This window comes from Lissotriton helveticus, chromosome 3_1, assembly GCF_964261635.1.
Source record: "Lissotriton helveticus chromosome 3_1, aLisHel1.1, whole genome shotgun sequence".
Lineage (NCBI taxonomy): Eukaryota > Metazoa > Chordata > Amphibia > Caudata > Salamandridae > Lissotriton > Lissotriton helveticus.
The window spans coordinates 756,783,684-756,797,624 of NC_136061.1; the positions used below are offsets into that span (position 1 = coordinate 756,783,684).

The window sequence follows — 13,941 nt, forward strand, 5'->3', positions numbered from 1 at the left end:
ACAGAAAATCTATATCAGTATTACATACCGGGCAAAATGGTGGTCTATTAAGCCACACACGAGTGAGGTCATTTTAATGCTGTCTCTCCACTAAATTCTAGGTATTTCCAAGTTTGGTAGCAAAGGCAAATGAATCACAGTGAGGTAAGGTGGTGTGCCAAGGATCACCAATGTGATCAAGTAGGGGAGCTGGGATATGGTGATCGATGCTCAATCACACAGTTTGCAGATCCGCCACTTGGTCATACAGAATCTTCTCCATTCTCGTTTTCAGGGAAAGAACAATGATTTTTACATTCAGATCTAAGGATTCTAACACATTATATTTATACGTTCTGTATAAAGGGTTGCCCCTGGGATAAGAAAAAATATATTTTTCAGGAAATCCTTCACATGAACGGAGACAATAACAGGTGTGAGCAAAACCATCAGGTCAGTGGTCCACCTGCACCAAACAGTCTCCTCTCGGAGAATAGTTTTTTAGTGAGGCAGCACTATAGAATTCAGGTCAGCTGCTCTATGAGGCATATTTATATTTTCTTGATCTGCATTCAGTGGAAGCAGAAGATTTGTGGTTTGATTTAGCCCCATCCTTTGTTTCCTATCTGTCCTTGTTTTTGCCAGTGATTGCACATACTTTTTTCTTCTCAGTACTCCATGAGGAAGGAGGGAGTAGAGGTAAATATGGCTCAAGAAATGCAAAGCATTTCCAGGAAATAGGTTTTAGGGAGCAGGAAGAACCAGTAGGAAAACCAAAAGCACTCGTGAAAATGGCCCATTTCTGAATAAATTCAATGACACTGTAATTTATGTGCTTGAAACTTACAAGATTCTTGGAACTTGAATAACCCATCGCATGTTGGGGGAATAAACCTTTTGATTGATGAACCATTTGGCCAGAATGTCCCACTCGTTCGCCGAACGTCCATAGATAGACAACCGTGGTTCTGTGTATTGATATTTGCTTTCTTCCAGCTCCTTTCCCACCTCCTGTGTGAACATAATACACCAGTTAATAGAGCAGAAGAGAACTTATGCTTAGTATTGGCCACTGCAGCTGGTTTGCCACATACATGAGTGCCGCAAAAACCAACAGGGCCAATAGCGAATGCATTTACAATGCACAGTGCTCTATGAGATTATAAACAGAAACCAGAGCAATCATCTCACACCCTCTCATCATGGAGTCTGCTTCCATGATTCCAATTTTTCCTATAGGGTGTGTTAGTCTAATTAGGTCAATGGAAGCAAACAAAGACTACAATACATAGAATGCATTAGGTGGTCTCATCAACGCCCAGGTGTACGTGATGACATTAAGTGAGCTGGTCACCTTAAGAGAAACTCTCTGACGTGGACGTCTGAAACAAATGATATCCGTCCAAGAGAATTGTTTTGGCTAGTGGAATCCTCTGTGACTTGGAAGCTGGAAGATTGAAAATTATCAGTCTGCCAATTAAAGCAGAATATTGGGACAGTGGGGCTAGAGGAAACATGAAAACTACATCAACCTTTCAAAGTCAACCTGTAGCAAAGCAATAAGGAACTAGTCCAAGAGGGATCAGCTGCATATTGAGACTACTCGTGGCTGGCCTAAGGTCACAGCAGACCATTTACAACTGTTTTTGACATATATGCATAGGGCAATGACAGAGGGGCGTACTAATGTAATGCCAAGATTGAAAAGGATTGGCTTAGCTATTCAATGAAGAAATGGAGCAAGAGAGATAGAAGATGCATTTTCATCATGAAAAAAACACTTGAAATAGGAATCAGAAGGTGGAAAATCAAAAGCAGCTGCACAGTCAGGTAGACTATTAATTGCTTTTATTTCACAGCATAAAAAGCACTTACAATTCTGAACTCTCACCTAAATATAGAGTGCACAGCCAGAAAGGAGCACATTTTGCTGCAGATGTTCATCCTTTTCTACCGCTAACTGCCTGATCGAAGAGCACAACAACCACTTATGACATTAATTGCAATAAAGAAGTCTAACGAGCGACCACATGATGTGCACAGGAGCTCTAACATGTATTCTGAGAGATAGAGATATTAGGCAGAGTGTGACACTTGAGAGAGATTCTTGTTGCCTTTCTGGGGTTGAAGATGAGTTACCTCAGCATGAAGAAATGAAGAATTAACAGACAATATATGCGGTAACAGGCATTGACATTACGTTGGTCGCATGACAGTCCCGTCACCAAAAAGGCCAACAAAAGGGGCACTGGCTCCCACTGCGGGCTTCAAGACCGGATGAGCACCACACACGAGTGGCATGGGCAAATAACAGGACGCGTCACCAAATGGCCCCTGTTGGTTTGTTGCATGCACTGAAGATAATATGTGATAATTATCCTAGGTTGTGGTGACACCATTTTGTAAGTACATCTCAGAAACATTTACACTCTCTCCAAAATAACTCCAGGTAATCTGAATTCAAAGTATGTCAACTGAAGCGTGGATCCTACCCGGCTATTCATATAATATTAATCGTATTAAGAAATCACTACATATAATAACCTTCCCTCCATGCACACCATGCCTGGGGACATCACTGTGAAGGTGCATAACCATGCTTGATGTGGTGTAGATGATCTAGAGAGCCACTTTAGTGATTGCAAGCTAACACTGTATGTTGAGAGAAATCTGAAATATGTTCTAATGTTGATTGGTACTCATGTACATATTAACAGATTTTTGCATATTTAGAAGAGAGACTTTGGATACTGATAACAAAAAGGGAAGTAGGAATGTAGCATTTATGTAAATAAAGACCAAAAGAAATGTGGTATACCTCTCAACAAACTAGCAAGCAGTAGATGTACAGTTCACATGCTTCTGAAAGCAGACACATAAACAAAGTGACTTCTAATGTCACAACAGGCAAGCAGGAGACAGACTTACTTTTTACCAGAGACAAGCAGGAAGCAGAAATTATTACATTTATATTTACTCGAGACAAGCAGGAAGTGGGCACTTGCGTATCAAAGGACAAAAAGAAAGGGGCTACTTATTAGAGACTTGTGGAATGTGGGTATTCATTTCACAACAGAAAAGTGGTCTGTCACAGAGCTCACACAAATGGACATAAAGAAAAGAGGCCTTCAAACTAAGGTGCACCCACCACCTGGGGTCCGTGGATGTGCACTCAGAGAACCGCCCTGAAAGCGCTACTGGTGCAACAGTTAAAGTGCATAAAAAGAGTGTGGGACAGTACTACTGATTGCCTTGGGGCAGGGTGAATGAGCATGGAGACGGGGACGAAAGCGTAGCTGAAAAGAACAACATATTCTACATGTTATTGTTTTTTTCACCTTCAGGTAACTGCATATAAAGTAACACACACCTCAAATGAAACTTAAATTCATGATAAACTATGGGACACACCTTGGTTTGAATATCAGAGAGAAGGGAGGGAGAGGGATGGCGTGAAATGGGAGCCCATGTTGTTAAAGGAGGTCGGAGGAGACTTCCCGCTTTGGAAGGCAGTGGCTATCATTAGTGATGCAGGTGCAGTGGCATTGGGACCAGAGGTCTGATGGGCCGATTTGTCACAATTATGAATGTCTTACTTTAAGGGCATCGGGGATCAGTTACCTTGTTAACATTAGAGTAAATGGCACTCTTGCCACAAAAAGGGCCCAACAAGCGGTAGCTCATTTCTTTATTCAGAAAGGGTCAGAGCTAGTTTCAATATTGAAGTGATGGTCAGGCATGATGGGGAAGGAGTCAAAGAAGAAAAGGAGATAGCCGGCTTCTCAGGGCCTCAGCTATCATTAGTGCAGCAGATGGAGTTGCGTTTCGGCCTCAGCATCCCAATTATGGGGAGCAGTGTTTTTGGTCAGTTCTGTTTTTGTTTGATACTGTTGCTCCTTTATAAGTCTTTCCCTTACTGTTGTTTTCAAGCGACAGAAAAGCCCCCCTGAAATGATCTCCTAATCCCCCCACGACCAACCCTGTCTCTCCCGCTCCCCAAATCCTTGCCATAAAGTTTTGGAGGGGGCCCAACGTCAAAATATTTCCTTGAGGGCAGGTGGACTCAGAGCAAAAAATATCAAAAACCTCCTTATTAGTATCTATCAGAGTGTGAGATGTGTGCAGCAACATGGAGGGAGACCAGTGCACTATTGCAGCTCTGTAGGTGAAGTGAACTAGCAAGGCTCACATAAGATATGTCATCGATACGAAAAGTCAGAAACTATATTTACCTTGATAATTCGCGCAAAGTATTCACCATTGAGGTAGTTCTCTGTTTTCAGATACAGGTCCCTCAGCTCACTGGCACCAACTGGGTTGTACTTGGCGTTAAACTTATCAAATCGATGAAATGTCTGACGCCCCTGTAATGAAGAAAAGATCTGGAAACTCAGAAAGTATGCAAGATGAAGCCAGTTCTTTCATTGTGGAAGAAACGTCTTTATTGGCGTAAATGGAGGTGGCTACAGGGTTGTTGGTAGATTCTAGAAGGTTAGTCGGGTCACAACAATGTTCTCCTTCGCTCCTCACATACACACACACACACACACACAACTCACAACCACAAGTCACTGGGCTCCAAGCTCATGTTACACTAACCATCCAACATGGTATTGGACAGATTTGTAATGGATACAGCAGTGATGAATGAGAGAGCAAAGAGCCTAGGTTTCATCACTTTTAGGGAAGCTTTTTTGCAGTTTCCACGTTTACTGCATCTCATCATCCTACATTCTGCCAAATGTTTTAAAAATGCACTTTTCTTTGTTTCTTACTTCATTGGAGCAGATTGTTTTACAAATCAGTCTGGACAGTGGGCTTTAGACGTCCCCTCCTTGATTCCTCAGCTGGCGTTTTAGCTCTAGGAAGCAGAGACTTCTTGATACGAAGGTTGTGTTATGATTTCATATTTAGAGACTGGATGTCAGTACATGATCTACTTCAAACAAATAGCTAGGATTGCGAGTAAATGGCTTAGTACCGTGACACAGCTGTGGGTGTTCTATGCATGGATTATCATTTTATCACAGCTGTTCGGTAACCTTGAGGTTTTGCTGTGTCGCTGTATATTTCCAATTAAAAGAGGGCTGTCAAATCGGGTTCCCCCTTACACCACCTCAGATTACAGTTTATGAAAACACTCTATTATGCTTCAGGGGCACGAACCTCCCCTGGCAATGGTTTCATATTTCTCTCATTTCCCGATCTTGCAGGTGCATTGATAACATATGTATTGTGCTCAGTTGAACAAGAATCATAATGGCTAATTTCAGCTTGGGTGGGACACAAACACACACACACACACTTTTTCTCTTGGACACTTTGGTCTATTTGTTGATAACCAGAGAGGACCTGATGATACTGGGACTATCAGGCTCATTCCAACTGCACACCTGAGTCTTAAGAAAAACTCTTGTATATTCAAACTCTGGTGGCACACATCAGTAAACATCCTTAAGGACTGCATTTTCATATTTTTCAGGTCAACTTTACAAACTGTTCATAAGCAATACCATGCGTACGAGGGTGAATGTTGGCATAATACATATAATTCCTCCACTAAGTGCCAGTGTGGTCCGTTTCTCCCCCTCACTTTCCATTATTTGGTACCATCCAGGAAACAGTAGAAATGATTTTGTTTATAATTCTTTCGAGTTTAAACCCTCCTCCAATACATTAAAGATTCCCCAGTAAGCTCTGTATTCCCAGTATATTTGAATGACAAAATGGAGGACAATACTCACAGCATGGACGTCTAGCGAGTCGACCGTCAGATCATAGGGATCCATGTGAAGACTTTCAAACATCTCCTTCAGGGTCATCTTCTTGCCATTCTTCTCCACCACCACCCTGTCGGCTTCGGTGCGGTGGGTGTGCTTAATGAAGCGCAGCAGGTGCTTCTGGTTCATGCATGCAGCCGCGTGGATGTGAGTGTCCACCTGCAAACAGAACCACGGCCATTACTGCCACTTATTGTTCCCTTTTGCCGAGCTGCACTGCACTGATGTGCTGCAGGGTCTGTGCTCAGTGTAAGTTTACTTGTGTACAACCATGAACTTTTAGACGGTCCCTCAATGAATTGTCCTTTTTAATATCAGATGGTTGTAAAACTAAACTTCTCAGCATCAGGAAGTAAGAAAAAACTTGTAATAAGTGCAGTGCATGTCTTCTACTAAGCTCCCAAAGTACACATTCTCTGATTAGCAACAGCTGGTTTGGCAGGTTCTGTCCTGATTTTTGATCACCTGCCTGTAGTGATGCAGGTCACGGGCAATGTAAACACACCTCAGGTATGCCGGGTGGCTTGGTGAACCAACCTGTTTTTCGACTCCGTAATGAAAGTAAATATTCATCTCAGAGGCGTCACTGCCATTCTGATGTGTCAGCATCCCGTGATAATCATTGCTTCAACACTTTATATAACTCTATGTTGAATTGGATTGTAGTTTTATTGGAATAGAGATTCCTATCCCTGAGGAAGGCCCTGATATAGACTAGTAATGGTAATTGATTTAACAAGGACTCCTCGTGTGAACAAACACGGAGATGATAGTAATGGCCATTCAGTAGCAGTATATGTGGCAACAACATGCAGCAGAAGTTATATTTCTGCCCCTCCAAATACTCAACTATTGCACTAGAATTAGTTCCACTTGGTGCTAACGTAGTTGTCATGTGCATAAATAGTGCCACATACATTAGGAAAAAATGGTGGTGGACCTCTTGTTTTTATGTAAAGATCTGCTTTTACATGAGGAATGTTCGGTCTGCACTAATCTTCTTTTCCTCATCACATGAAACGGATTAATCACTTTGCTCTAGTACTTTAATTGATTTAAGGTACTTCCTGTATCCTTTTTGCTGCACCCTCTTCTGGTCCAAGAACCAATCATTTTCACTCCTATATAGTTCCACAATTTTACATGACTTTAATGTTCAAGCTATGGTTGCCATTTGTTTAAAACCCAGTCATCACCTCTTCTCGCATTTTCAGTTAAGAGCACTTTTTTTCATCCTTCACTGCACCACACTCATTCTGACTTCTACAAACGTCCTACACCACACCTAGGCCAAGCGATCGACGTATGAGTGACATATATTAAGGATCAGGCCTTTCAGTTGGTTGATACTCACCCTTCACCACAATTGGGCGAAACTGGAACATCACCAACACCTGACTTAACGTTTTTTCCCCTTGGTGTGTTAAACATTTGAGCTAGCCCTGGGGGTGCAAGAAATCCCTGCTATTTAACTATTTATCAACAGCCACAGTGTCCCTCATTTACTTCAGTCCATACTGGGGGGCTGCCTGTGGTGCTTCTCTATTTCCAAAAGCTGACACATTCAATCATGTCCCCCTGATTAGTAACCGACCTTGAGAGAATAGGTTACTAAGCTGGGGAATAACTCATACTTGATGAGAAGCTAGTAGACAATATTTCAATGTTATCATAGAATATGTTGAACCGAAATAGAAGACACTCATAGAGCAATATACATCACGTGTAGCACATACTGTGGGCACAGTCCAGCAAAGATATCTCTATACCGTATCTATTAAGTTACTGCCTGGCCGTGAATGCATTTAAATATCTTTGACACTATACCACTTTCTTTTTCCAGTGCTTTCTAACACGGACCCTCTGGTCACCGTACATGCAAAGTATCTGAAACTCCTACCAGTAAAAATACCAGGGATCCGATTAGGAGAACTAACTTAAGACAAAATCCTAAACTTACTACCATTTTGGTATTCACAGAAGGCACTTACTCATTTCGGTATTCACAGAAGTTAGGAGTCCGAACTTTAGGACTCCTGAATGCCTTTTGTGAATACCGAAAGTCTTAAAGTTAGGATTTTTCTAAGTTTAGGAGTAGAAAAGTCAGGACTCCTAACTTTACTACTCCTAAACTGAGAAAAATCCTAACTTTAAGACTTTCGGTATTCACAGGAGGCATTTAGGAGTCTTACTACTCCTAAACTAGGAAAGATCCTAACTTTAAGACTTTCGGTAATCACAGAAAGCATTTAGGAGTTCTAAAGTTAGGACTCCTAACTTCTGTGAATACCGAAATGAGTTAGTGCCTTCTGTGAATACTAAAATGAGTAAGTGCCTTCTATGAATACCAAAATGGTAGTAAGTTTAGGATTTTGTCTTAAGTTAGTTCTGTGAATCGGGCCCCAGAAGGCAATACCTTACCAGACCACTACTAGAAAACTGCAACAACAAACACACCTGCTGGCCTGCCTTCTCAGTGTGTGACCCAAGACAACGGTGCAGTATCCCCACCAATCGGACTGCGGGCGTGGATGCTGGACTTCATTGATATGTTAAATATGTCTTGCCCCTAGCACAGGGGCTATTTTAGCATGCACATTAGAAAATTTATATATAGAGCATGATTTTACATCACTGCCAAGATTCGACCACCACTATCTTCTGCCCATTCCGCAGAACTGGATATGGTACCCTCATACCGGGGATGTTTTTCTCTGCATCTGTAAGTACCCAATTAGAGCACTAGTATAAGTTTCATTTGGTACTCACATTGTTCCCCAATTTAATAAATGGCTCATTCCCCTCCTATCGAGCAATCCCTGCTCCAGCCCAAATGAGGCATGATTCTTGACACTGAAACTCCAAGTTGAATATGACATGATTGTCAAGACTTGCACATTCATCCATCTTCATTAAACCCTTTTGCTTCCCCTCGGCATTGCACCTTATGTTTGGTTTAATCTTTGCTTCCTCCCCTACCACTGTGTGCTTAGAAGCAACTGTTTCTACATGAGTGTTTTAGAAATAAAATATCAATATAACAATATATAAATATCTCCCGCTCTTCATGCTTCTAGAACCACTCGCCATTCTAAACCCAATTGCGCTTGTCTCCCTTCCCCCTACTGTTGTTATAGGTACATAATGTGTCTTGCTTTGCCCTCATCCCTTCTTTATTTGCTCTGTACATCTCTTCTGTTCTATGAGCAGCTCTCCACTGATTCATGAGGCGAGTGCTACACTTTATAAAAGCCCCAAAGTATTAAAAGCAGAAATAATACATATTAGCCTAGCAACTATCTGCTCATAGTAATACATAAACATATTTTCAAAATGTCAGGGCATGATCAGTGATTCCTAAAGCCGCCCTTTGTGTTTTATCTTTCGATCTTGATTCAAAGTTCCTATATTTGCACTTGGCGGTGCCATGAATTCCTTTATTTGTACTGTTATCACCTGACCTGAGGCTGACGTCACAGCCAGACACCACAAATCAGAAAGCCAATGCAAGCATGTTGGCAGCAGGATGCAGAACCCTGCTTCTTTCGCCCACCTCCTTGCATGGAAGTCTGGTGGCAGGGGCTGCTCTCCCATGGTCCGATTTAAGCTGGCTCAATCTTATACCAATGGGAACAGAACATGCACAGCCCCATTGCATAATATCCTAACCTGGGCATTTCCTGTGTCTCAAGACTCAATACAGTAGGTCTCCTGAGGCACATCACTTGATATGCCGGGGCAGATTTACAAGCCCCCTGCGCCATCAGTACGTCACTTTTCGTGACGTACTGGTGGCGCAGGGGGCTCTTTCATATTTACAAGGAGAGGAAAAGCCACCCTGCGTGACTTTTCCTCTTCTTAAATACGGCCCCTTCACACGCAGCAGTTTGCGTTGAAGGGGCGTTCCATGGGTGTTGCTGTGGGTGATTATGAAGCTAGATGCCATGGCGTTGGGGTTATAATTGAGCCTGGCACATATCCCTTGGTACTGCGATAAGATCAGGGAATTTGTTATAGACTATCTCTAGGCATGGAGCGGCACATAGCACGGCTGGGCAATATGGCCCTGCATATAATGAACTATCATGAATACATTAACTGTAAGTCAGTTCAGGGACCCCTTGCCCGAGCGTTGCTAGTAAGATTTCATATAACTAGATTTAGAGCAATTTTCCATGGGGTTGATTCGCTCTTTAAAGTGTTTGACTCAATACGTCTCTTGCAGCCCCAATGGCGAAGGCAACATGGGCGTTTCAGGGATTTATAACATTTTGGATTTAGGATAGTGATAAGGGGAGTATCACTAGGTGCTGTGAAATTTATTAAAAGGGGTATGTGTAAATGGATGCCGGGATTTATGATTGTATGCAGGTATGTGAGTAGCTGGCTTTTGTAGCGAGCTGTGTATGTATAGATATGTGTAGCTATGTATGTATTTAGCTATGCAATTTGTTATGCATGCATGTGTAAATATTCATCGCCTTAGCAATGTATGTGGCTTTATATGTCTGTTTAAAACAATAGATATATGTGTGTGTACAAGTAAGTAGCAAGGTATGCCAGTATGTTAAAAGAAGACAGTGAGCCTTGTAGTCCAAACATTATTTTTGATTTCCCCAAAAACCAGTACTGAAAACATCAATTGGCTAATCCACCAAGTAGGCAGATCTATATGTATCTTGCATTCCACAGACAACAATTCCAGCAGGAATTAGTCCGCCTTTCGTATTTCCAGAGTCTATGAAATGTGTAGCAAGGAACTGATTAACAGTAACATTTGTTATTCGAGCCCTTGGAATGGCCAGATTTTAAGCACAATGTAAAACTCACTTTATTACTATTGCAAATATACTTCGCCAATTAGGATTCCTTCATTCCTTGTTGTATTTTTGCTATGTCTTTAACACATAACTCCCACATGCAGATAACTTCTGTGAGGGTTTTTGTGTATTCGAATAATACTCATAGAACATCTAGAGGTCCACACTTGTCACTAAGAACTTCACTAAGAACTAGACAGTCTTCTCACAACTACATCACTTAACCCAGCAAACAATTTAATAAAAACTCCAATAAGATATTTTAAGAATATAAAATATTAGACCTCATGTTCTAGAAATCACTAGTATTAAAGCCCACATATTATGTGTCCTTAGAGTTGTTCTAGGTATTACCATAGCAGTACCATATCATTTTCATTTTTGTAAAATCCATACTTTTCTTGACAGATAAAGGACTGACAAAAACGCCACAATAAATACTTGGCCAATCAACAGTGCCCGACCAAACAAATATGTAGCCACGGTCAATTACAGCCGACCACACTAAACATCTCACAACAGTCCCTCGATGTGGCACTATCCTATGCAGAGATGTCTTCTCACAGGATAGATAAACACTTGAGTAAAGTGTCCAACTAGTCCTCAGTCTCCCTGATCCTTCTGGAGTGCGTCAAAATCTGGCATAGCTTGTATCACAAAGTGTAGAATTGATGCATTAGTAATTAACCCCTGGGGACAAAATGTGCTAAAATAAAAACTTTTGATGGGTTCTCCTCAGCTTTAAATCCTGATCTAATTTATGTATCAGTGACCAGGGAGTACTGATTCTAAGAAGCCTAAGGTGGTTGTATGCCAAATGGAGGAAAATGTTGTTTACCAACACGAGCCTTCACGTGGGGCTACTGGCAGCGATGCTACAGAGGCCCTAACTGGATGTCATCGTAATAGGCACCCTCCATATTGTTACTATTGCCTTCCAGGCAGTGCCAGGGGATGTATGACATTACAACGCATGCTTTTACCACGCATGCTTTTACATCGCAACTTTTACAACGCATGCCTTTACAACTCATAGCGCTTTGGGGTGCTGGATAGTGAATAGTTTAATTTACTATTCCAACTCCAGTCCCCGTGGATAGTAGGGAAGGTGTTGGATAGTAAATTAAATCTATTCCCTATCCTAGAGCGCCCCCCAGCACAATGCGTTGTAATGGTTTGCGTTGTAAAAGTTGCGATGTAAAAGCATTGCGTGGTAAAAGTTGCGTTGTAAAGGATGTTTCCCGTGCCAGGACATGGAGCTAACCCTGTCCTCTAGTAAGCTTCAAAATGGCGTCTCAGCAATTGGCAAACTTCCACCAGAGCCACAACATCATCAACCAATCTTCGACATACCGTACCTTTCTAACATTGTAGAAATCCCGATGGGGGACGCACTTCAACTCTTTCAGCTCTGACATTTCATTCAACATCTCATGGAGCTTGAACTTCGATCCTAAGAAGTTCAGCCGGCGGTGACAATAGGTTTTTCTACAAATCAAAATTCAAAGATCAGTGTGAATAACAAACACACATAGGAAAATGTGTTTCATACAAAGGCACACTTATGACTGTTCTGTTGCACCACTGGTGATTTCAGCGGTGCATCTTTCTTTTATAAAATGGCGTCTCATATTCTATGTCTCATGCTACGTAAATGTCCACCAGCATATAATAGCGCTGCCGTTATTCTTAATGGCTACACATGTAACAGCTGATGGCAGTCTATGAAGTCTTACGGGAGGGATTCGAAGGTATATAATAACTGCACCCCAAGTCATCACCATATTATATTTTAAATGTGTTAAGCTGCGATATAGTAGTAAAAAAGTGTTAGGGCAGTCTTTACCAAGACTAAATGAAAAAATAAGACATGACATGAGTTACCACAACTAAAGTTATTCATCTCATTATGAGATCAATGGGTATTAAATATGACCACTTGCACCCTCATGAGTTGGTAGAAAGAGCAGTTGAGTCCTTCCCCGTCCTTTACAAGTTTGTTTTAATATATTCTATGATGAGTTCATAAATGTATCCAATCACTGCAGTTCTATTCTGTCCTTCAACCAAGGCACTAGGGTAAAGTGGTCTTCCAATGTCGGGGGCATGTGAGAGGGGACATGGCATCGACGCAAAGCAGAAAAGAGAGCAGTTGACGTTCAGCCGGGGCAAGGTCAGGCTGGCTGAATCAATGCCGGAACATCAGGAGCGACACAAATAGTAACATAGCGCGGTATGAAAATTGAACCGATTTAGATGGTCAGTGGTTTTGTTTAAAATCTGGCATGGGCATAGCTATCAGAACCTACATTAGACACCCCTCCATTAAGCTACTGAAGGCATTGTGAAAAATTTACTCAAAAGTTAGATAAAGAACATAAAAACCTGATATATTCTGGCACCATTTCAAAAGCAGAATACCTTACACTTCCCTAAATAAAATATCCCTGATAAAACAATTACAATGTCAAGGTGGAGTCCATATGCGAGGGCTTTCAATTAATTCTCAAACAATAAATGCCATATATAATCGTGATTAGTCATGCCAGAAATGAAAGCCTAAAGGAAGCCATTGAAGTGTGCTCCTGTGGCTGTGTCATCTCTGTAGTGCACGTCTGACTCTCTTGTAGTGTTTGCCTTTTTTAGTTCACCAGTGGAACGACCCAGCCCAGGACTGCGGCATAGCAATGTTGTTGTCTGACTTACAGGAGCCATTAATTGTGTTTGGATAAGTGGGTGTGGGTGGTTTAATGAGGGTTCCCAGCAGACAGCGACTCATCCCTTGTTACACAATATGGAGCAAGCCTTCAATTTCACCCGCCAGCCCAGTGTGAGGGGTGTGATCATCATCTAACCAGTATCATGCACCCCTCGCACAGCGTGGATACAATACCTCACATACAGCACTGTAGAACATCCTACAAAATGACCATAAGAGCAGAAAAGACATTAAAATAATTGAATCATAAATGTCTAAGGGAAGGAAATTTCTTCCAAAAAAAGCTGGATTCATCAAAGCATGACCTACGTTGGGCCATCCGTGATGAGAGCCAGGATGTGGCTGAGGTCCACGCTGTACGTCTCCAGGTGTGGGTAGGGCAGACTCCGCGGCTCATCCTTCTCCAACATTTCTTTGTTGTCGTATACAAAGGGAATGCCCCCCTTCATGTCCACGATGTAATTCAGGTTTTGGTGCTCATCCTCAAGGTTGAAGGGGTCCTGTCCTTCACCTGGTGGGAAATGGAACTCTGTGCAAAGAGAGGAACAAAACACACAGCGAGGTGAGATTGTGTCCTCATACCAAGCATTCTACACTGTATTTCACCTGTGAACATGTGAGTGCAAGTTTTCAGCAACATATT

General features: G+C 41.9%; 1 protein-coding gene across 2 annotated transcripts in view; it reads right to left on the reverse strand.

The window, feature by feature from the left end:
- AMPD3 (adenosine monophosphate deaminase 3) overlaps positions 1-13,941 on the reverse strand; it is a 95,504-nt gene that overhangs the window by 32,988 nt on the left and 48,575 nt on the right. For both annotated transcript variants that reach the window (XM_078680957.1, XM_078680958.1), the window contains exons 5-9: positions 13,608-13,827; positions 11,938-12,067; positions 5,724-5,918; positions 4,212-4,343; positions 827-990 (exon numbers count right to left, since the gene is read on the reverse strand). In XM_078680957.1, coding sequence (XP_078537083.1) covers positions 827-990; positions 4,212-4,343; positions 5,724-5,918; positions 11,938-12,067; positions 13,608-13,827 — 841 coding nt within the window. The remainder of the gene's footprint in view (positions 1-826; positions 991-4,211; positions 4,344-5,723; positions 5,919-11,937; positions 12,068-13,607; positions 13,828-13,941) is intronic.